Source organism: Scardinius erythrophthalmus, assembly GCF_964197995.2.
Source record: "Scardinius erythrophthalmus genome assembly, chromosome: 8".
NCBI classification, from domain to species: domain Eukaryota; kingdom Metazoa; phylum Chordata; class Actinopteri; order Cypriniformes; family Leuciscidae; genus Scardinius; species Scardinius erythrophthalmus.
In genome coordinates, this window is record NC_138228.1 from 5,661,126 (window position 1) to 5,683,400 (window position 22,275).

Genomic DNA, 22,275 nt, shown 5'->3' on the forward strand with positions numbered 1-22,275 from the left:
CTTAAAAATCAAATGAGGAAGCGCCACGGTTCCTCCAATCACCAGAGCGAGGGGCGTGGCTATATAAGGAACTGTGTTTAGCGCGTATCAGGTAAAACAAGTTGCAAATGATCTGTCAGAGCGATTATCTGTAAGGCTTGATCGTGACGAAGACAGCTACATCGAGAGAGTGTGTAAATACTACTCTCAGGGGATCATTTAGGGTAGGTGCTCACCTGTTGCGTCTTACAATAACAGCTGCTGTATTCAATTACAGCTGATGCTTAGAAACATATGGTGGGGTAATAATATAGTTTTGTGTTCAAAGAAAAATAAGTTAAGAAATTTTCAGTCTGAACTCATAATTTAGGTTTATTTTCTCGTAATTATTGAAAACGATGTCTTGCCTGTTACAGAGAATGACAAGGTTTATCTAACACGTGCCAGTGACGTCACGCGTTGGTTGTAGTTAAGCTCCCTTTAAAAACAAAAAAGATAATGACGTAAATGTTTTGTTTTAGTTTGTATTAATAACATGTTTGTATTAGTTTGCATCACTTTACTAATGATGATGACACCTGCTGCTAGGGATAGTTCACCTAAAAATGAAAATTCTGTCATCATTTACTCAGCCTCAAGTTGTTCCAAACCTGCATGAGTTTCTTTCTTCTGCTGAACACAAAAGAAGATATTTTGAAGAATATGAGTAACCAGACAGTTGATGGGGAAAAAAATATTATGGAAGTCAATGGGGTCTACTGTTTGGTTACCAGAATTTAGTTTTTAAAATATCGTGTGTGTGTTCAGGAGAAACCTTTAAAGTGGGTGAGACATATATATATATATATATATATATACATATATATATATACAGTACTGTGCAAAAGTCTTAGGCATGTTAATATCCCCCGCAAAAAAAGGTTTTAAGTCAGTTATTTATATCTTTTGCTGTAGTGTGTCAGTAGGAAATATCAGTTTACATTTCCAAACACTCTTTTTGCCAGTAATTGTTATAATCCAGTGAGATTTGCGTATGCACAAGGAGTCTGACAACAGCCGGCATGATCTGATCTCACCATCATCGAGTCCGTCTGTGATTACATGAAGAAACAGAAAAAACTGAGACAGACTAAATCCAGAAGAACTGCTGGAACGTCTCCGAGATGCTTGAAGAAACCTTCCTGAAAAACTATGCGCAAGTGTACCTGGACAAAAGCCGTTTTAAAAGCAAAGGGTCGTTACACCATATATTGATTTGAATTAGTTAGTAGAAGTTAAATCATAAATAAATTCAATTTGTGATTTTATTTTTGAAAGCATTCTCACTTTACAGCATTTTAACACAAGTGCCAGTACTTTTCACAGAACTGTAGCTTTGCAGGAAGGTTTCTTCAAGCATCTCGGAGACGTTCCCGCAGTTCTTCTGGATTTAGTCTGTCTCAGTTTTTTCTATTTCTTCATGTAATCACAGACGGACTCGATGATGGTGAGATCAGATCATACCGGCTGTTGTCAGACTCCTTGTGCATACACAAATCTCACTGGATTATTACAATTAATGGTAAAAAGAATGTTTGGAAATGTAAACTGATGATGTAATGTAAACTGATATTTCCTACTGACACACTACAGCACTATATATATATATATATATATATATATATATATATATATATATATATATATATATATATATATATATTATGCACTTATTCAGACTACAAAGTTATCAACATCAAAAATGACCTGTGATGTTCATGTGCTTTCCCAGATGTGGGGACCGTCGCACTGCTGCTTAATACTGTGTCTGTGGGCTTGTTTGGATGCACTGCCAGTTGCTGTGGATAAAACCAAAGTGAGCCCTCCAGTAGAGGAACTGGAGCCACCGAAAAGTGAAGTAAGTAATATGATTTCATTTAAAAATAGTTTTTACCTTTATACTAGTATACAAGTGTTTATACTAATGTGAGACGTGCTGGTCTATTGTTTGAATGGATGTGACGCTTTTTGCTGACATACAGTTTGAAAACTTTTTGTAAGCATGTGTTATATACAGTATAATGTGATGCTTACAATGAGGAGAAAGGGGTGTTTGACCTACAGACTGGCTTTATTGCTAAAGGATGCAAGCGTTTATTATCCTGTGGGTTTAAAAAGATTTAGTTTTCCTGGTCGCCTTTTTACTTCAATGTGTACATCTAATTTAAATTCACTTAGGACACTGGATTGCACTATGATCGATATCTCAGAGAGGTTATTGACTTCCTGGAAAAGGACCCACATTTCAGAGAGAAACTTCATAACACAGACATGGAAGACATCAAGGTATTGCAGCACTTTATTTTCCAATTTTACTTTGCAGAGGTTAAATCAGATTGTCTAAACACCGCTTTGCTTACCTCTCACTCCCTATTTGGCGAAAACAGCAAGGAAAGCTGGCTAAAGAGTTGGACTTCGTCGGCCATCACGTGAGAACTAAACTTGATGAGTTAAAGAGGCAAGAAGTGAACAGACTGCGCACCCTAATCAAAGTCAAACAAGACATGAATGGAGAAAAAGGTAGCACAGGAATCTCTTTACAAGCACAACTGTTTTTGTTATTGCCTTGTCGCATATCGTGAAATGTCCTCCGCCATCTCGTTTCTTTATTTACGGTCGGCAGGCTCGGAGAGCACAGATATGGGAAGATACAGAATGTGTTATCTCAGAGTGTCATTCATCAAACTCTCCATATCACGGTTTACTTTATAGACCAGTAACTCTAGCCTGCTGCAAAGACAAGAAACATATGAAAAATGAGATGCTTTTCATTTCCCTCAAGGTACGTCAGTGGACCACCAAGCCCTTCTGAAGCAGTTTGAGCATCTGAATCACATGAATCCACACACATTCGAGGTGGAAGACTTGGATCGCCTCATTCAATCGGTAGGGTCTAAATCAGACTTCCTGTTGGTTTCATTCTACATTCACTAATAAATGTCACACATTCGTAGCCTGGTTAAAACCAGACCATTCTCAGTAGTAACTGAGTTATGGTCTGGCAAAGCTCCATAGACAAATCATTTCCAAAGGGGCGTCACCAACTGACGTCGCTCAAATGCCTCTGGGCGCAATTGGATAGACCTAAAACCAATCAGAGCGATCGTCATCATGTAAAGCCATATGCTGCGTCCCAATTCGCCTAAGTTACACTACGCCATAAAAGTATGTACTCTTTTTGTGAAGAAAAGGTATTTACTATTGAATGTGTAGCAAAAAAGTAGGCAACTTTGGGACATACTACTTCGTCATCTTTATCGGACGGATCTGTCTTGTGCATCCTGTCACGTAAACTGCCCTGTCAATCATCGTGTCACAGTTAAAATCCTCTATTAAATCTAATTTAATTTCCTACCGTTTCGGAGAGAAATGTAGTAGCACGTTCATCTGCAGGTGGGTCTTTCATGGAGACTGTCCTCATGTGTTTGCAATTTGAATATAATAATGCATTTAAAAGTTGAACGGACGTCGCTCAAATGCCTCTGGGTGCAATTGGATAGACCTAAAACCAATCAGAGCGATCGTCATCGTGTAAAGCCCGCCTCAACGTTTCTGATTGGTGCCGCGATTTCTAGGCCATGGAAATGGGCTTGAATGAGCTCTTTGCCAGACTACTTGCAGAGCAAATCTGAATTTGCCGGAAGTTGTCTGGGTTTTCCCAGGCTAACACATTCGTGCTCAGGGCATAAAATTACATTTTTGGCTGGTGAAAAATGTCTGCCCATAAATATTTATTACTAGATAATATATTTAAATGTGTTTTTTTTCCTCCTATGACAAAGATTTTATTGATTTCGCTGTTTCTCCTTCTGTATTTTTGACCAAAAAAAATCACAGGTAATTTATCACAAGCAGCATCATATGAGAGAAGCCAATCTCTATCTCTCAGTGAAACTGCACCTGTCACAAAAAACGTTTAATATTGTTCCTAAAGCTCAAACAGTACCACATGATGCTAGCAACACCAAGGTTATGGGCTTGAATCCCATGGAATGCATGAACTGTGCATATTGACTAGGGTTGCCAACTGTTCCGTATTAGCCGGGACGTCCCGTATTTTGGGCCTAATTTATTTGTCCCGTGCGTGACCTCCCTTGTCCCGTTTTTTGACTAGCCTACTATACTGATCTAACCACTGACTGATACAACAGCAACAGCAGCAGTGCTGATCACGACACTTGAGAATGATCAATGATCAATCACAGCTTTTTTTTAATCATTCTTTTGAGACAAATCATTGTTTGATTTGTGATCCATAATCCATAGTCGCTTCCGCTTCCAGCCGGACTCGTCTCGCGCTAACGATAATTCCCTTTCACTGTACACATTTTGATTTCGGCAAATCAATTTTGGCAATGCAAACAACGTGATTATTGTTCATGAGTCCAACATCCAGCCACGCAAGATGGTCGCAACGTCTGATTATTATTAATGTTTAAAACATTTTTTTTCCCAGGTTTCTTTGATGAATATAAAGTTCATAAGAGATTTATCTGAAATAGAAAGCTTTTGTAACATTATAAATGTCTTTACTGTCACTTTTGATTAATGAAATGCATTCTAGCTGAATAAAAGTAGGCAATTACTTTCTTTAATTTCTTTCAAAAAAAATAAAAAATCTTACTAACCCCAAACTTTTGAACTGTAGGCCTAGTGTATAATGTTAAAAAAGCTTTCTATTTGAGATAAATGCTGTTATTTTGAACGATGGTTTGTTTGTAATGTGACACTTTTTTATGTATGACATTAAAATTTTAGAATTAAATTGTACATAAATAGGTTAAGCAATACAAATGTGTTTATGTCTGATAACCTTTTAAACACAAACTTAACTGCAGACACTGAAATGACGTACACGGTGTGATACAGTACAAATATTTTGAGTGTCCCTCATTTTCCTATAAAGAACCACGATTGTCCCGCATTTTCCTTTTCTGAAGTTGGCAACCCTAATATTGACACACAAACCCACCTCCCCTCAATCACTTGTTACACTTGCTCTGGATGAATATTGTTGGTGTTACAGGGTTTAAATTTCGCAGAGATTGTGCTTATTGCGCATAATTTTACTCATTTCTGCAGATTTTGTTCTCGCACACAAAGTGCGCTCGCATCAAGCCGCATCTCAGTACTAAATTGAGTTATTTTTCGCTGCTTATTTCGCGTAAACAGACAAAATAATGTTAAAATACTGGTCTTGGCGAGTTTTCAAGTAAACAAAGTCAGTTATGTTTTAAGTGAACGTAAACAGTTGAGAAAGAAATGCATGTGTAACAGTATAATGGATCCATGTGTCAGGTCTTAAAGTGACAGAAGGCTAATATACCTGCTGCCAAATTATGAGATATTAAAAATATCTTTATGGCAGTTTTTCCTTATTGTATCGATGTCAAAATTGTGGCCAGTGATAATGCTGAGTGGCTAGTAACTTTGGGAAACCACTAGCCACAGTGTCTGGTGAGCAAAAGAGTTAATGTCAAGCCCTGCATGAATGCAATACAAGTTGCTTTAGATATGAAAATGTAATGTAAATTTTGGGTGGCTTAATGTGTCCAAGATTAATTTCTGATAATAGATAAAAAGAGGAAAAAGACTTCTAACAAGACTCTTACAGGTGATAATAAAGTTACTAGTCAAGTAGCGAGTTTTATTTGCAAAGTGTAATTTAAGATTACGTGGCAATTTTGGGTTTTGATCTACACACACAGTGAGTTGTTGGTCTCCGCATCACACGTTCACATTTTCCTTTCTACTTGTTTCCTGTTTTTTTTTTTTTTGTTAAGGCCACTAATGACCTGGAAAACTTTGACAAGGAGCGACACGAAGAGTTCAAGAAGTACGAGATGATGAAGGAACTCGAGCGGAGGGAACATCTTAAGACGCTGGATGAGGAAGCGCGCAAAAAAGAGGAGGAACACTACGAAGAGATGAAGAAGAAACATGCAGACCATCCCAAAATCAATCACCCTGTAAGCAGAAGACACTCTTCTTGAACTACTGTTATAATCAAATAAGCCAGTTTGTGATATTGCTTAATTCTATTATCATTTTTTTTATTCTATTATAAATAGAAGCATTTTCACGAGTGGTCAGAACCCTTTCTATGTTTATGTTTAAAGTCGCTTAATATGGAAATTCACCCAATCTACTTTCTAAATTCACGTTATTGATTTTATAGAGTGGTGCAGCAATGATATATTTCTGTAGGCCGAAACCTGGAAATAAGTTCGAATTTTAGCACTTCCGGTTCCATCTTCCTGAAGTCAATGGTTTTTTTGAATGGGTTTATGGTTAAATGCTTGAAATAAAGTCTGTGGTGAACACAAGCTCAAGATATTTTCACGTTTTGTTCTACAATATAAAATACATCAGTAATATCCACTTTTACTTGTGGTGTAACGTGACTAAATGGGACTACAGAGGTTTTCTAGGACATTAAATGTCATCAGCCGAACAGGTAAACTCATCTACTCAGTCGCTTACACAGCCTCATTGCGTTTACTGTACAATCGCGCCCTTGCAAACTATCAGAACTCGAACTTTCAGAGAAAATGTTTTAAAGACTGAAAGAGCTGTCAGAAACTTCAGCCGCCTTTCAACGGCACACGACATTCGCAAACGATTGTCGCATTTCGCCCCCTAGTGGCAGTCGCACAGAACTTTGAAATTGGTCGTTACCCTCGGCTATTCACAATGGTAAAATGAATGATTTTAATGAATGTAATGCATGCACGAATATATCCACACAAAACAAATGACCCTCAATACATTTAAAATAAAAACATAGTATATTTATAGAGCTAATCCACATAAATATTGTTTTCATAATTATAAAATAATTATTTCTGCCATAAGTATTAATAACCACCATTTTACAGAAATAGCGTTTACAGAATAATGTTAAAGTGTTAAAATATAGGTAATTCTAGCTTCACGCTCATAGTTTTGATTATTATACCTCACATACGGCCTAGCCGCAGAAGTTCAGATATTTCAACGCATCTGAAGCTTTCATTGGAAATGAATGACTTCCAGTCCAACGGCTGTCGTTTGTCGTGTGCAGTGGAAAGGCGGCTTCGGTGATGATGACGTTGAAGTCATGTGTAGTCATGTTTGTTTATAGCCCATGATTAGCTTTTGACTTCTGCCGATTGCATTTATGCTTCAAAATTCATAAGTTGTTCATTTGTGAAGATTAGCCTATCACAGACCAGACAGAAGTTTGTCACAGACCATATTTTTTGCAATAATCTAAAAGTCAAAGGAAAAAAATCCTATTGGGTTTTGGTCAAGGGAATCAGGGTTGGCCTACAAAAATGCTTCATCCCTGTACCACTCTATTGGGAACAATTTTTAATCAAAATGTGATGTATGCAAGACTTCTCCAATCATTTCATCCACATAAACCCCTCCTTTCTTACAAACGACTGCAAGTCCGCGTTCAGATCCTCCGTCCAATCGAAAACCGATTCATAGAATCAAGACCTGCCCTACTTTTTTCTTTTCGATAATCCGTTTCACTTCGTCAGAATAGCAATGGTAAAGATCTGTCACTATTTAAATTTTTAAATGTTGGATAAATAAAGTAAATTGAGTAAATTACCTTTGAATCATAAAATCTAACATATAAAATATGTCATTGTTGAGGATTTGTTCTGTATAAATAGGGCAGTCAAGATCAGTTGAAAGAGGTCTGGCAGGAATCCGATGGCTTGGATCCCAGTGAGTTTGAACCAAAGACATTCTTCAATCTGCACGGTGAGATCATTGAGCTTCTCCTTTCTGAACACAGTAGATGATATCACTGCACGACTCTGACATCTGCCTGCTCTCACAGACACTAATGGAGATGGCTACTTCGATGAGCAAGAGCTCGAGGCGCTGTTTACCAAAGAGGTTCCACTTAATAACCTTTCCGTTCAGGGCTAACACAATAGAGAATCTGTGAGAATGACGTGGCTTTATGGGATGCTAAATCTGATGTTTGTCTCCGCCGTGTTCAGCTAGAGAAGATCTATGATCCCGCACGTGAAGAGGATGACATGCAGGAAATGGAGGAGGACAGACTTCGTATGAGAGAGCATGTGATGAATGAGGTGGGAGCATCATCGCAGGGGATTGAATGTGCTAATGATATTATTTCAAAGATGTTTCACTTATAATTATGTATTATGTATTGTCTGTCCATAGATTGACACTAACAGAGACAGGCTTGTTTCACTAGATGAATTTATTACTGCCACAGATAGGAAAGAATTTCAAGAGCCAGGTGGATGGGAGGTAATTTACCATTTTAAATTCAACATGAAATTCATATCGACCCTATTTGTGAACTGTTTCATGATATCTACTGTTTGAAAGTTTGGGGTCAGTTTGTTTTTTTGTTTGTTTAAAGAAATTAATACTTTTATTCAACAAGGTCACACATTTATTAAAGACATTTATAATGTTACAGATGAAATAAATGTTCTTTTGAACTTTCTATTCATTAAAGAATGCTGAGATTCTTTTATTATTGTTTCCACAATTTTAAGCAGCACAGCCGTTTTCAATATTGATAATTAGAATTTTTCATATTAGCAAATTAGAATGATTTCTGAAGGATTGTGACTGAAGAAATAGGAATAAATTACATTTTAAAATACACTACAATAGAAAAGTTATTTTAAATTATAATAATATATCACAATATTACCATTTTACTGTAGATTTGACTTTTGACCAAATAAATGCAGCCTCGGTTGAACATAGAACGTAAAAAAAAATCTTACCGACCCTAAACTTTTGAGAGGTGGAGTAAAATTGTCTTGACATAAATGTCCTTTGTCTGCTTCCTCTTGAGACTCTGGAGCAGAATCCAGTCTACACGGAAGAAGAGTTGAGAGAGTTCGAGGAGCATCTCGCTCGAGAGGAGTACGACCTTAACCTGAAGACCAATGACCTGCTGAAACAGCGGGAGGAGCTGGAGAGACAACAGGACCAGCTTAACGCCAATAAAATGGAGCTACAGCAGGTAGAAGAGCGACACTAACTTGCATCCAGACACTGAGTGAGAGATACACACAGTCCTCAAATCTCGAAATATGAGGGAATTTCAAAAGTGTGATTTCCAGGCCTGGACCAATCATGAGGGGCTTTTGCACTGGGTAGTTATAAGAACTACACTTATTTAAAAATGGCGGATGTCGGTGTTTCATATGGCATACGTTCGTCCAGTCAGTGTACATTTACGTCACTGGTCATTTCTATTGTGCTGGGTTAGACATAGAAGCTAATTTTTCCGCCAAAAGGCGTTCCTAGAACTAAAACCGTTCTGTTCCTGTGGTGCGAACACGCCATAAAGCGGGTACTTCCGCCAACAGTTATAGGGACTATGAAAATGTTCCCCCCGTGTGAAATTATATAAAAAATTCACGGAAAAGTCATGAATATTTCTTTTTTCAATGATGAGTATATTTTTCAAGTTATTTTCAGTCCTGATAATTTGAATACAAGCTCTATTAAAATCCTTTTCAGGTCATCAAAAATCCCATGAAATTAATCCGTCAGTCATGAAATTAATCCGTCAGACACGGTTTTAAAATAAAAACAGAAAACCTTTTATGCATTTTAGCTGTTTATTTACATGAAAATAATTGCCTGAAAACATAAACTTTTGAAAACTGGTTTCAAAGTACACGTTTTTGAAAACTATACTGCTTTCGTCTCCATGTAAACTACAAAAACGTGAATTTGTGAAACCGGTGATGTCATGTGCATGCCTATTACGTGTTCAGACTATAGGCGAGTGTTTCTTTACAAAGTGATGTCGCCAACTACTGGCCTGACAGCAGAATACAGCGCTTTCATTTGTTTTAGCAGATCCGTGCGCGCGGGGATCATTTTGACAATGTTGTTGCGCATATGCAAAACTTTTCCGTTTGTAAGTACATCATTGTTGTGTAAACGTACCTTTAGAGATGTTGTTGCTATCTGACATGATTACATTTCACAAAACCTGTCAAGAACATGTCTGGATCATATTTTGCCCCCACCATTTTTTTTTTTTTTTTTTTTAATACAATACATACAAGAGATTGTATTTTGCTTACAGATGATTGAGCTTAATTTTAGGGCCATTATGATGTTTGCCAATTTTTTCAAATCAATTAAGCACCTCCACCCATTTAAAGAAACCTCATTACCTTAATGGGGGAAGAAAAGTTTTTAAAAAATCTATTTATAGTTATTTCTAATATCATTCAAAAGTTTAGGGACAGAAGGACAGTTTATAAAGAAATTAATACTTTTATTAAGCAATTTATTAAGCAAAGTATTAATGGCTGCTGCTAATTCAGCTTTGACATTACAAGAATAAATTACATTTTCATTACAATTTGATGACACTTGATGAGCATAAGAATCTTCTTTTAAAAGCGTACATTTAATCTTACTGACCCCAAACTTTTGAATAAGTGACAAAACGTTTTGTAGCGCTGCATTTACCTTATTCTGATATTCTTGTCACTAAACTATTGCCTTTTTAAACATTAAAGTGAGGTACTGCCTCACCACATAAACTTTCTAACATATTAATCTATTCTATTGATTACATATTCTATTGATTATTCACCTATTCAACCTATTTGTTTCCTTTAGGCGGTTCAGCACATGGAGCGGTTGAAAATACAGAAAACAGAGACTCCAGTGCAGGCCAAAGGTCAGTGCAGTTCTTTTACATTTTTGGGGTCAAAGTCCTATGCCCTGTCACAAGGAACAAAATATTGATTTTCTATCATAATTTTTCTTTGTTTTTTGGCAAATGCAGTTCCTTCTGCTGTGGAGATGCTGCCTGGCGACACTCGGCCTATGTCACAAGGTCACCAGCAAGACCTTCCTGCACATTTTTAGCAGCTCAAGCTCTTCTCTGTGTCTGTATTGTGTATGTAATGTAAAATATTTCCATTCTCACATTCAAAAGAACCATTTACTGTCTCTTAGCAAATACACTGGCATTCCTTATCAAACACAAAACAATATTCACCTAACTTAATCAGACAATCACACTTTTGTCTACAGTTTGTGAGGACAGGGATTGTACTTGAAACGTGTGTTTAGAGATGTTAACTATTTTAATTTTCCTAGTAAATTCATGTCTGATTTGCACAAACCTCTACATATTTGGTCATATTAAAAGCCCTACAATTCAGCATTCCTACTGTACCGCACTTCCAATACTTGTAGGTGTAAAATAAAGGTGCAGAGAATAAAAAAACACATTAATATCCAACACAGGATAACTATAACATCATCATCACATACAAACTATCATTTAATTAAATACAGGCCAGATTGGCATTGTTTTGTAATACATGTTTTTGCTTTAGCTTCAGTTGAAAGTCAATCCTAGATGTACAAATTTTCTTAAAATTGATGAATTACTACTGCAACACTGGTGATTTAAAACAAGAAAATCACAAGTGACAATTTTTTTTTTTACAGAAATCCAATTAATCATAAAATTGTGCATTCATGAGGCAATTTTGGCTTTGTTTGAGTTTCCTTTGTGAGTGTAAAAAGTGACTGTGCTGTACATTTCTTTAAAATATAATTAAATTATCTATGTGCTTTGATTATTACCACTTTGTTTTCTTTTATATACGATTGTAAACTTCCACTTAAACCAGAGCCTGTTTTTTGACATGGTTATCATTGAACCTTGATAAAAGGTAATCCATTGAATTAATAGGAGGATATTTATCGGATCCATCGCAGCATGAGATCATGGCTTCATCATCAGGCTGGACAAAGAAAGCCAAAGACTGGCGTGTGCTGGAGTCTCCTGCAGGGGGCAGCAACACCCTGTGAGCCTGAGGGGTCAATAATAGAGAAGAGTTCAACAGTGCAATAGTGCCTGCTTACTTCTCAGCAGAGTTGGTTCCGGAATTATTATATTATTAAATTATTATTTATAATTAGTTGGGCCAGACTAGGCCTGCCGTTGAAATTATGAATTAAATATATATTGAGGGAGACCGACTCGATTCCTTTATTCATTGTGTTTCATGGGAGTGAACATTATCTTCTCTAGAGCTCTATTTGTCAATTTCTGCACAGCATCATGGGTAATGTAGTTTTCCACCCAGAATTCCACTGTTAAGCAATTATTTTAGAAATAAGAAATTAAGTGAATAAGGTAAAGATTGCTTCAACAAAAGCAAATACCATTAATCATCTCATTGCTCATGACAGGTCTGTCTTAAAGGTAGGCAATAGTTTTTTTTATAAACATTTTGTTATACTGGTTAAAACTCTTCACATCCTGAGAGCAACCATTTTTATTTAAACATGTACATATCTTCTGTGGAAGTCTCAAGACTAGGGCTGAAAAAGGTATCATGATAAAATGTTTCATATTGTTCGGTATCGATAATTATTGACATTTTTTTATAACTTTTTTTTTAAAGACAAAGTTTGAATTTAAACCACTGTTTTTATTTATCCACATTATTAAGGCAAACAACTAATTATATTAGTTTTAGCAGTCAAAAATTAAAAGTAAACAAAAATATATTCTTTATGTCTTATATTAAGATAAAAAAGTATATTTAAATGAAAAGAAAAAGTGTGAGTTTTCCCACATCTTGAAACTTTTAGTTTTACAAATGAGGGTAAAAACTACCCTCATTTATATATAATTGGTTCATCTTTGAAGGATGAACCAATTATATTTTGGTCATCACATTAAAAATAACATTTAAATATGATGATATGTGTGTTTTGAGGTGCTGGAAAAAGATGTGCGATGTACTTGAAAGCATTTTACTATTCCTGCCAAACTTCCATGGTTACAGTTAGTGTTACTACATTAAATCCATGGTGAACGTTGCTGATCTGTGGACTTAAAGCCTATAACTAGTTCATTCATTCATGGCACAACGTTTCTCCTGGTTTCTGCCTCAGCGCTGTTTGATCCGGAATCTCTGGCTTTCAAAGCTACAGTAAAGAAACTTACCGCAGACACGTACACATCGCTGGTCCACCTTTGCATCAGGTCTGCTATGTTAATCAGAACTGTTCCAGGAATGCTTGGGGCCGAAACGTATTCACCAGCCCTGTTCAGAACCTGGAGAAAACACAGACATGCAGAGCCAAACATGCTGTCACATGCATCCGTAATGATGGAGGATAACATTAAACATGGTAAAAAAAAAACCTATATTGATGTTCACCTGCAGTCCACTCTCTGTGCTTTGGAAGAGCAGAGTGATGCTCCCATAATCCGAGTGTTCACCACAGCGCAGCTGATTCTCCTTCACACATGTGCTGTTCACCGGAGGGTAGTACAGAGACCGGAGTGTGGTTGCATTCACAGCACCTTAGAACAAACCACAGCATAAAGGTGTTTATGAGCCATTGACTCACTGGGAGGAAGAAGTAGTGCATTATACTTACTTCCAATATGCTTATGTGCGTTGAGGAAGACTTCTGGTTCCAGATCCAACCCAAGAGCCATCAGTCGGAGCACTCGGAGAGAGAGATCCTTACAGCGCAGGAAAAATGATACATGGACATCTCGAAAATCATCTACTCCTTCTGAAGGCCATTTCTGAGTACATGGAGAATGGAGGATTATAAAGTTTACAATCACGAACATTAGGGATATATTTTCTTAATGTTAATGCTAAATATATTTGTCCCTCCCATTTCATAGTTTTGTGTGTGTGTGTGTGTGTGTGTGTTTACCATCATGTTGTACCTTAGGGGATTAATATGAAATTTATGAGATCATTTATTGTACAGACCACAACTGGCCAACAAAAAAATAAATTATGCTTCTTAACAAATGTACCAAAAATAACTAAATAGTAATAAAAAATATATATACACATACACTCTTTGTAGTGCAAATTAAAATAATAAAACACACACACCTTTACAACTGGTAGACATAGCTTACTTGAAGTATTTTCTTCCTCAGAAAACAGTTTAACAAAAAGTCCTATCAATATAATACTGAACAATGTACCAACATAAATAATAATAAAAAAAAGAATATAGCTGCGAGCAGCGATTACGGGCCCAAGCCGGTGGCACCGCAACCCCGGTGCCTTTAGGGTGGCGGTGCCGCCGGCTTTGGCCCTTCATCGCTGCTCGCAGCTATATATATATATATATATATATATATATATATACATACATATATATATATATATTTATTTATTTATTTATTCATTCATTCATTCATTCATTCATTCTTTTTTTTTTTTTTTTAGGGTTAGTGTGAGGAGATAGAATATACAGTTTGTACAGTATAAAAACCATTAAGTCCATGGAGAGTACCCACAAAGATAGTAAACCGTGTGTGTGTGTGTGTGTGTGTGTGTGTGTGTGTGTGTGTGTGTGTGTGTGTGTGTGTGTGTGTGTGTGTGTGTGTGTGTGTGTGTGTGTGTGTGTGTGGCGTGGGCGCGATTGAATAGTAGACACATAAAAACATACTCCGTCATTATACAGGACGACATTCAAACTGCAAAGTGTTAACTTATATTAGTGTACAGTTGCAATAAAACACAAAATTGTGCTTTTGTAAAATAATTTCAAGCAATCCACCCCCCGAAAGGCGCTAATTTTAAAATGAAACTAAAATGCTCATGGCTGCACGGGCATTCATAACGGTGCGCGTCCACGGCGAGGAACGAGCAGAACAGAGTGAACGTTTTTCAGTTAATTCCTACTTCCATAGGAATTCATTTGAAACGCTCGCTCAACCAATATAAATGTCAGTGCGGACGAACATATTTTACTTTCGTTTTTAAGTTAGCGATTAAAAAGCCCCCAGCGGTGTCACACGTCAGTTAGCCGGTGGTAAAATATTCTCACCGTCACATACCTAGTATATTTTTATATAGATATAATAGGCCTACCTGATTTTGAACACAAGAGGGCAGTATAGCACTATGTTTGACCTTATTTATGTATTGTTTAGACTAAACAACCATTCTGGCAGTTTTTAAACTTAAAATTCATTCTTAAATTGAAAAAAAAGAATAAAATGTTTAGTTGTGATGTTTGTATACTTTTATATAGAAATAAATGGTATATAATTACATTTTTAGAAAATTTGAGGCTTTTAGTTTTTCCTTTTTGGACATTACTTTAATCCCTCGCCATAGCAAAACCGTTTGAGATATTTATTATCCGTTCACAATTTAGCATATTTAATGTATTTTCATCATGTTGAAAAAGTTTGGTGGGAATAAAATAAATAGTTTAAGAGGAGTGGCTAAAAATTCATAGGCTGATTTTGCAAAAAAATCCACATTCAGACCAAAATATCTGACTTCCTTTTGCTCTGAGCTAATGAATGTAAATTAGAAAGTTGTCCGGCTTGATGAGAACAATATAAAAACATTTTTTTTTTTACTGTATTTAAAACTACCCCCCCCACTTTTGTCAAAAGCATGTTGAAAGTGACACACTTCCTGCTGCCAGTTGGTGGCGCTATAACTTTGACTCACAATAGTCACATCCATCTGATCGGCCTCTTACCACGAACACACTGCTGAAGTTTCATCAAGATCAGTTGATGTATGCAGAAGTTATAACACTTCGTGTCTCTCTTTTCTCGCCATAAATTCGTTTCCTCACCACGGCCAAACCGTTCAAGATATCAAAAATCCGTCCGCAATTTAGCATCCTCAATGTCTTTACTTCATGCTGACTGAGTTTGGAGGTGATTGAATGAATTCTCTAGGAGGAGTACATCACATTCCACAGCAAGCGTTTTCCAAACAACCCATAATAGCTGACTTCCTGTTGGGCTGGCGTGAAACTTGTCAGAGGGAAAGTTGTTCGCCCCGACGAAATCTATATGTGTACCGAGTTTCATATTATTTCATGCAAGCGTGTTTGCTATATGGACCAAGTTTTCAGACCCTGTTCAAGAGGGCGCTGTTGAGCCCCCCTGCCACGCCCGTTTCTGAAACTTTTCACATGTCTACTGGCTAATAAGTGTTATGTGTCTGTCGAGTTTCATCCAATTTCAAGCATGTTAAGAGTCTCAAACGCATCCGAAAAGAATATTAAAACTTGATGCGTTGCCACGGCAACAGTATCTAAGATATCAATAATCCTTTCACAGGTCTACATCTGCCCTGTGTTTACATTATACACATAAAGTTTAAAGCAAATCGGGTAAAATTAAGAGGGTGACTTCAAAGCATTTTGAAAGTGACACACTTCCTGCTGCCAGTTGGTGGCGCTATAACTTTGACTCACAATAGTCACATCCATGTGATCGGCCTCTTACAACGAACACACTGCTGAAGTTTCATCAAGATCAGTTAATGTATGCAGAAGTTATAACACACTTCCTGTGTCCCATTATTCGCCATAAATCCGTTTCCTCGCCACGGCCAAACCGTTCGAGATATCAAAAATCCGTTCGCAAGAATTCATCCTCAATGTCTTGACTTTATTCTCACCGAGTTTGGTGGCGATCGGATGAAATCCCTAGGAGGAGTATTTCACATTCCATTGTATGCGTTTTCCAAACAACGTATAATAACCGACTTCCTGTTGGGCTTTTGTAAAACTTAGAGCACGAAAGTTGTTCGGCCCGATGAGATCTATATGTGTACTGAGTTTCATATTATTACATGCAAGCGTGTTTGATTTATGGACCAAGTTTTCGGACCCCATTCCAGGGGGCGCTGTCGAGCCCCCCTGCCACGCCCCAGTACCAGCTTCAGCCCGGCCCTGATGGCCGCAGGTTCTGACGTGTGTGCAAAATTTCAAGAGTTTTTGAGCATGTTAAGGGCCCCAAAAGTGGCAAAAAGGCAAAAAAAAAAATAATGAAAAAAAAAATAAAAATATAGCTGCGAGCAGCGATTACGGGCCCAAGCCGGTGGCACCGCAACCCCGGTGCCTTTAGGGTGGCGGTGCCGCCGGCTTTGGCCCTTCATCGCTGCTCGCAGCTATATATATATATATATATATATATATATATATATATATATATATACATACATATATATATTTATTTATTTATTCATTCATTCATTCATTTTTTTTTTATTATTATTTATTTATTTATTTATTTATTTTTTATTCAGATTTTATGATACACTCAAAATATTCCACAACAAATCCTTTAAATTTAATGTAAAAGTAAAAATGAAAGTAAGCAGTGTTGGGCTCACGTAACCCTCTCATCAGAATCAAAATGTTTCAACATTTGCGATGTATTTGGATGCTAAACTATTCTTTATTATAGGCTTTGTTCTTCACTCGTGTTCCAATATTGATGGAAAAAATCATCCTCTTCACATGCGCAAAAATTTGCTTGGAAACATCACAGTGGAGCGAGCGGTGCTTACTGTGAATGTACGAATTGTACTACTGACTATTTAGAGTAGTGTTATTTTTATATGTTAGGTTGACTATTTTTTTATTATATTTTATTAAGGCTATAATGAACAGGCTGCGATGTCAAGATTGTAATGCTGGAGTGTGTGTGTGTGTGTGTGTGTGTGTGTGTGTGTGTGTGTGTGTGTGTGTGTGTGTGTGTGTGTGTGTGTGTGTGTGTGTGTGTGTGTGTGTGTGTGTGTGTGTGTGTGTGTGTGTGTGTGTGTGTGTTCATGTTTTTCTATCCCGGTGGGGACTTTAACCTGAATGCACACAGACTCATGGGGACTCGTGTCACAGTGGGGACCTAAATAGAGGTCCCCATGGGTAAACAAGATTATAAATCATACAGAATGAGTTTTTTTGGAAATGTAAAAAATGCAGAAAGTTTTATGGGATAGGTAGGTTTAGGGGTAGGGTTAGTGTGAGGAGATAGAATATACAGTTTGTACAGTATAAAAACCATTAAGTCCATGGAGAGTACCCACAAAGATAGTAAACCGTGTGTGTGTGTGTGTGTGTGTGTGTGTGTGTGTGTGTGTGTGTGTGTGTGTGTGTGTGTGTGTGTGTGTGGCGTGGGCGCGATTGAACAGTAGACACATAAAAACATACTCCGTCATTATACAGGACGACATTCAAACTGCAAAGTGTTAACTTATATTTGTGTACAGTTGCAATAAAACACAAAATTGTGCTTTTGTAAAATAATTTCAAGCAATCCACCCCCCGAAAGGCGCTAATTTTAAAATGAAACTAAAATGCTCATGGCTGCACGGCATTCATAACGGTGCGCGTCCACGGCGAGGAACGAGCAGAACAGAGTGAACGTTTTTCAGTTAATTCCTACTTCCATGGGAATTCATTTGAAACGCTCGCTCAACAAATATAAATGTCAGTGCGGACGAACATATTTTACTTTCGTTTTTAAGTTAGCGATTAAAAAGCCCCCAGCGGTGTCACACGTCAGTTAACCGGTGGTAAAATATTCTCACCGTCACATACCTAGTATATTTTTATATAGATATAATAGGCCTACCTGATTTTGAACACAAGAGGGCAGTATAGCACTATGTTTGACCTTATTTATGTATTGTTTAGACTAAACAACCATTCTGGCAGTTTTTAAACTTAAAATTCATTCTTAAATTGAAAAAAAAAGAATAAAATGTTTAGTTGTGATGTTTGTATACTTTTATATAGAAATAAATGGTATATAATTACATTTTTAGAAAATTTGAGGCTTTTAGTTTTTCCTTTTTGGACATTAATTTAATCCCTCGCCATAGCAAAACCGTTTGAGATTTAATGTATTTTCATCATGTTGAAAAAGTTTGTTGGGAATAAAAGAAATAGTTTAAGAGGAGTGGCTAAAAATTCATAGGCTGATTTTGCAAAAAAATCCACATTCAGACCAAAATATCTGACTTCCTTTTGCTCTGAGCTAATGAATGTAAATTAGAAAGTTGTCCGGCTTGATGAGAACAATATAAAAACATTTTTTTTTTACTGTATTTAAAACTAACCCCCCCACTTTTGTCAAAAGCATGTTGAAAATGACACACTTCCTGCTGCCAGTTGGTGGCGCTATAACTTTGACTCACAATAGTCACATCCATCTGATCTGCCTCTTACCACGAACACACTGCTGAAGTTTCATCAAGATCAGTTGATGTATGCAGAAGTTATAACACTTCGTGTCTCTCTTTTCTCGCCATAAATTCGTTTCCTCACCACGGCCAAACCGTTCAAGATATCAAAAATCCGTCCGCAATTTAGCATCCTCAATGTCTTTACTTCATGCTGACTGAGTTTGGAGGTGATTGAATGAATTCTCTAGGAGGAGTACATCACATTCCACAGCAAGCGTTTTCCAAACAACCCATAATAGCTGACTTCCTGTTGGGCTGGCGTGAAACTTGACAAAGGGAAAGTTGTTCGGCCCGACGAGATCTATATGTGTACCGAGTTTCATATTAATTCATGCAAGCGTGTTTGATATATGGACCAAGTTTTCAGACCCTGTTCAAGAGGGCGCTGTTGAGCCCCCCTGCCACGCCCGTTTCTGAAACTTTTCACATGTCTACTGGCTAATAAGTGTTATGTGTCTGTCGAGTTTCATCCAATTTCAAGCATGTTAAGAGTCTCAAACGCATCCGAAAAGAATATTAAAACTTGATGCGTTGCCACGGCAACAGTATCTAAGATATCAATAATCCTTTCACAGGTCTACATCTGCCCTGTGTTTACATTATACACATAAAGTTTGAAGCAAATCGGGTAAAATTAAGAGGGTGACTTCAAAGCATTTTGAAAGTGACAAACTTCCTGCTGCCAGTTGGTGGCGCTATAACTTTGACTCACAATAGTCACATCCATGTGATCGGCCTCTTACAACGAACACACTGCTGAAGTTTCATCAAGATCAGTTAATGTATGCAGAAGTTATAACACACTTCCTGTGTCCCATTATTCGCCATAAATTTGTTTCCTCGCCACGGCCAAACCGTTCGAGATATCAAAAATCCGTTCGCAAGAATTCATCCTCAATGTCTTGACTTTATTCTCACCGAGTTTGGTGGCGATCGGATGAAATCCCTAGGAGGAGTATTTCACATTCCATTGTATGCGTTTTCCAAACAACGTATAATAACCGACTTCCTGTTGGGCTTTTGTAAAACTTAGAGCACGAAAGTTGTTCGGCCCGATGAGATCTATATGTGTACTGAGTTTCATATTATTACATGCAAGCGTGTTTGATTTATGGACCAAGTTTTCGGACCCCATTCCAGGGGGCGCTGTCGAGCCCCCCTGCCACGCCCCAGTACCAGCTTCAGCCCGGCCCTGATGGCCGCAGGTTCTGACGTGTGTGCAAAATTTCAAGAGTTTTTGAGCATGTTAAGGGCCCCAAAAGTGGCAAAAAGGCAAAAAAAAAAATAATGAAGAAAAAAAAAAATAATAATCCTTACGGAAACAATAGGGCCTTCGCCCTTTCAGGGCTTGGGCCCTAATAATAATCCTTACGGAAACAATAGGGCCTTCGCCCTTTCAGGGCTTGGGCCCTAATAATATTTTTGTGTTTTATTTTTATAACCTACAGAACGTCATCATCAGAGGTTATTTAAGGCCAATTCTAGCCTGTTTGCCGCACGTGTCGTGTTCACAAACCAGTCAAACAAAGAGGGTTTCTCTCGCGCGCACTGTCGAGCGCGCTCACGGCTTTCGCCTTGCCTTGGTCCAGTCCGGCGCCTCATAATAAACACACACAAACCAGAGAAAAAAATTTGCATTTTATTGTCAGTAACGGTAACGGCGTTGTAATGGAGGAAACAGTAATTAGTTTGATTACTCGTTACTGAAAAAGGTAACGCCGTTTATTTATAACGCCGTTATTCCCATCTCTGCCTAGGCTAGGCTACTATAGTGATAAAAGTAGTAGGCTATGTCCAAATTCCCAGTAGCCTACTCATAAAAGAGTAAGCAAAAGGAACCTGGATGACATATAAGGACCCTTTACAATCTCACGAGGCCATGGGAGAGTGGCGATAGCCTATACGTTCAGATTAGCCAACATTAATATAACACACATTCAAACTACAGATCATATTTATAGAGGTTGCAAAAAAAAAAAAAAAAGGATGAGAAGAAATTGGTATTTACGTTATCCGCGCTCAAAGATGTCATATTATACGCCTCTTTCAGATCACCGGGACGGCGATGATTCAGACTGTGAAATGACAGGATTTACAACCATTAAAATGTTTGTCCATCATTCGTGAGTTTTGCTTAATGCTTCTGAATGTAGAGAATGACGTGCATTTCATTTTCTACCGCAATCCAGCCATGAAACTCATTACATGAGAAACTTCCCCTGCTGAAAGGCTTCTTCATGTCTTCTGGCAAACAGAAGAACTTCTTTGAAACATGCATGACTTGTTCCACCTATAAAGTGAACAGAGAAATAATAGACAGCCCACAAACAGCCCTATAGAACTTCTCTTAAGTAACAAGAATGTTAATAAATAAATAAAAATTACAAATTACAAAAATAAAATTCACAAACCTCGTCCTGATTTATGCCCGTGTTTTTCAGATAAACAAATCCCACCTCAGTAAAGGCCTTTCTCAATTCTTTACTTAACTTTTCCAAGTTAGCAACCGATACATTGGCCTTTCCCAGTTCGTAGATACTGAAATCCAAGACAGGTAACTCCATTCTTTCCCTTGAGACAAGAAAACTTCTGCTAAAATTCTTTCGAAAATCCGGAAGAAATGTGGCAAGGATCTTCGCTTCTATGATCAATGCAGCGCAGTCCGTTATTGAACAGCTGTTGAGCAATGCAGGGAAGTAAAGATCCACCAATGAATGGTCATGTCTGGACACTAGTGTTTCTTTATCTTTAAGGTGACATCGCCAACTACTGGCCTGACAGCAGAATACAGCGCTTTCTAGTTATAAGAACTAGTTATTTAAAAATGGCGGATGTCGGTGTTTCGTATGGCATGCGTTCGTCCAATCAGTGTACACTTACATCACTGGTAGTTTCTATTGTGCTGGGTTAGACCTAGAAGCTAATTTAGTCCCCCCAAAGGCGTTCCTAGAGCCAAAACTGTTCCTAGAATTGTTCCTAAAGCTTTCCTGTAGCTCAGACAGTAGAGAATTGGCGATTGCAACAGGAAGGTCATGGTGTTCAATTCCCAAGGAAAGCAAGAACTGATAAGAATGTAAAAATGTGTACCTTGAAATGCAATGTAAGTTGCTTTGGATAAAAGCGTCAGCAAATGCATAAATGTACATTCCTAAATAAATGTAGGATTCCCAGTTCCTGTGGTGCGAACAGGTCATTCTTCCGCTACGGTAATAGGAACTATGAA

The 22,275-nt window shown here is 37.5% G+C and overlaps 2 protein-coding genes across 2 annotated transcripts; one reads left to right on the plus strand and one right to left on the minus strand.

Moving 5' to 3' along the window:
* Positions 1-30: 30 nt before the first annotated feature.
* Positions 31-11,635, plus strand: nucb2b (nucleobindin 2b). The gene is made up of 13 exons (XM_081372228.1): positions 31-203; positions 1,751-1,876; positions 2,197-2,304; positions 2,406-2,538; positions 2,801-2,904; positions 5,802-5,987; positions 7,686-7,776; positions 7,856-7,914; positions 8,022-8,114; positions 8,209-8,298; positions 8,861-9,031; positions 10,657-10,717; positions 10,826-11,635. The coding sequence occupies exons 2-13, from the start codon at positions 1,751-1,753 to the stop codon at positions 10,906-10,908; spliced, it is 1,305 nt and encodes a 434-aa protein (XP_081228354.1). The 5' UTR covers positions 31-203; the 3' UTR covers positions 10,909-11,635.
* LOC308694618 (uncharacterized protein) lies at positions 11,623-21,213 on the minus strand. The gene is made up of 5 exons (XM_081372232.1): positions 21,061-21,213; positions 13,453-13,606; positions 13,230-13,375; positions 13,013-13,123; positions 11,623-11,867 (listed from the first exon to the last, which is right to left on the minus strand). Exons 1-5 carry the CDS (start codon positions 21,082-21,084, stop codon positions 11,676-11,678), a joined length of 627 nt encoding a protein of 208 aa, XP_081228358.1. The 5' UTR covers positions 21,085-21,213; the 3' UTR covers positions 11,623-11,675.
* Positions 21,214-22,275: the final 1,062 nt, after the last annotated feature.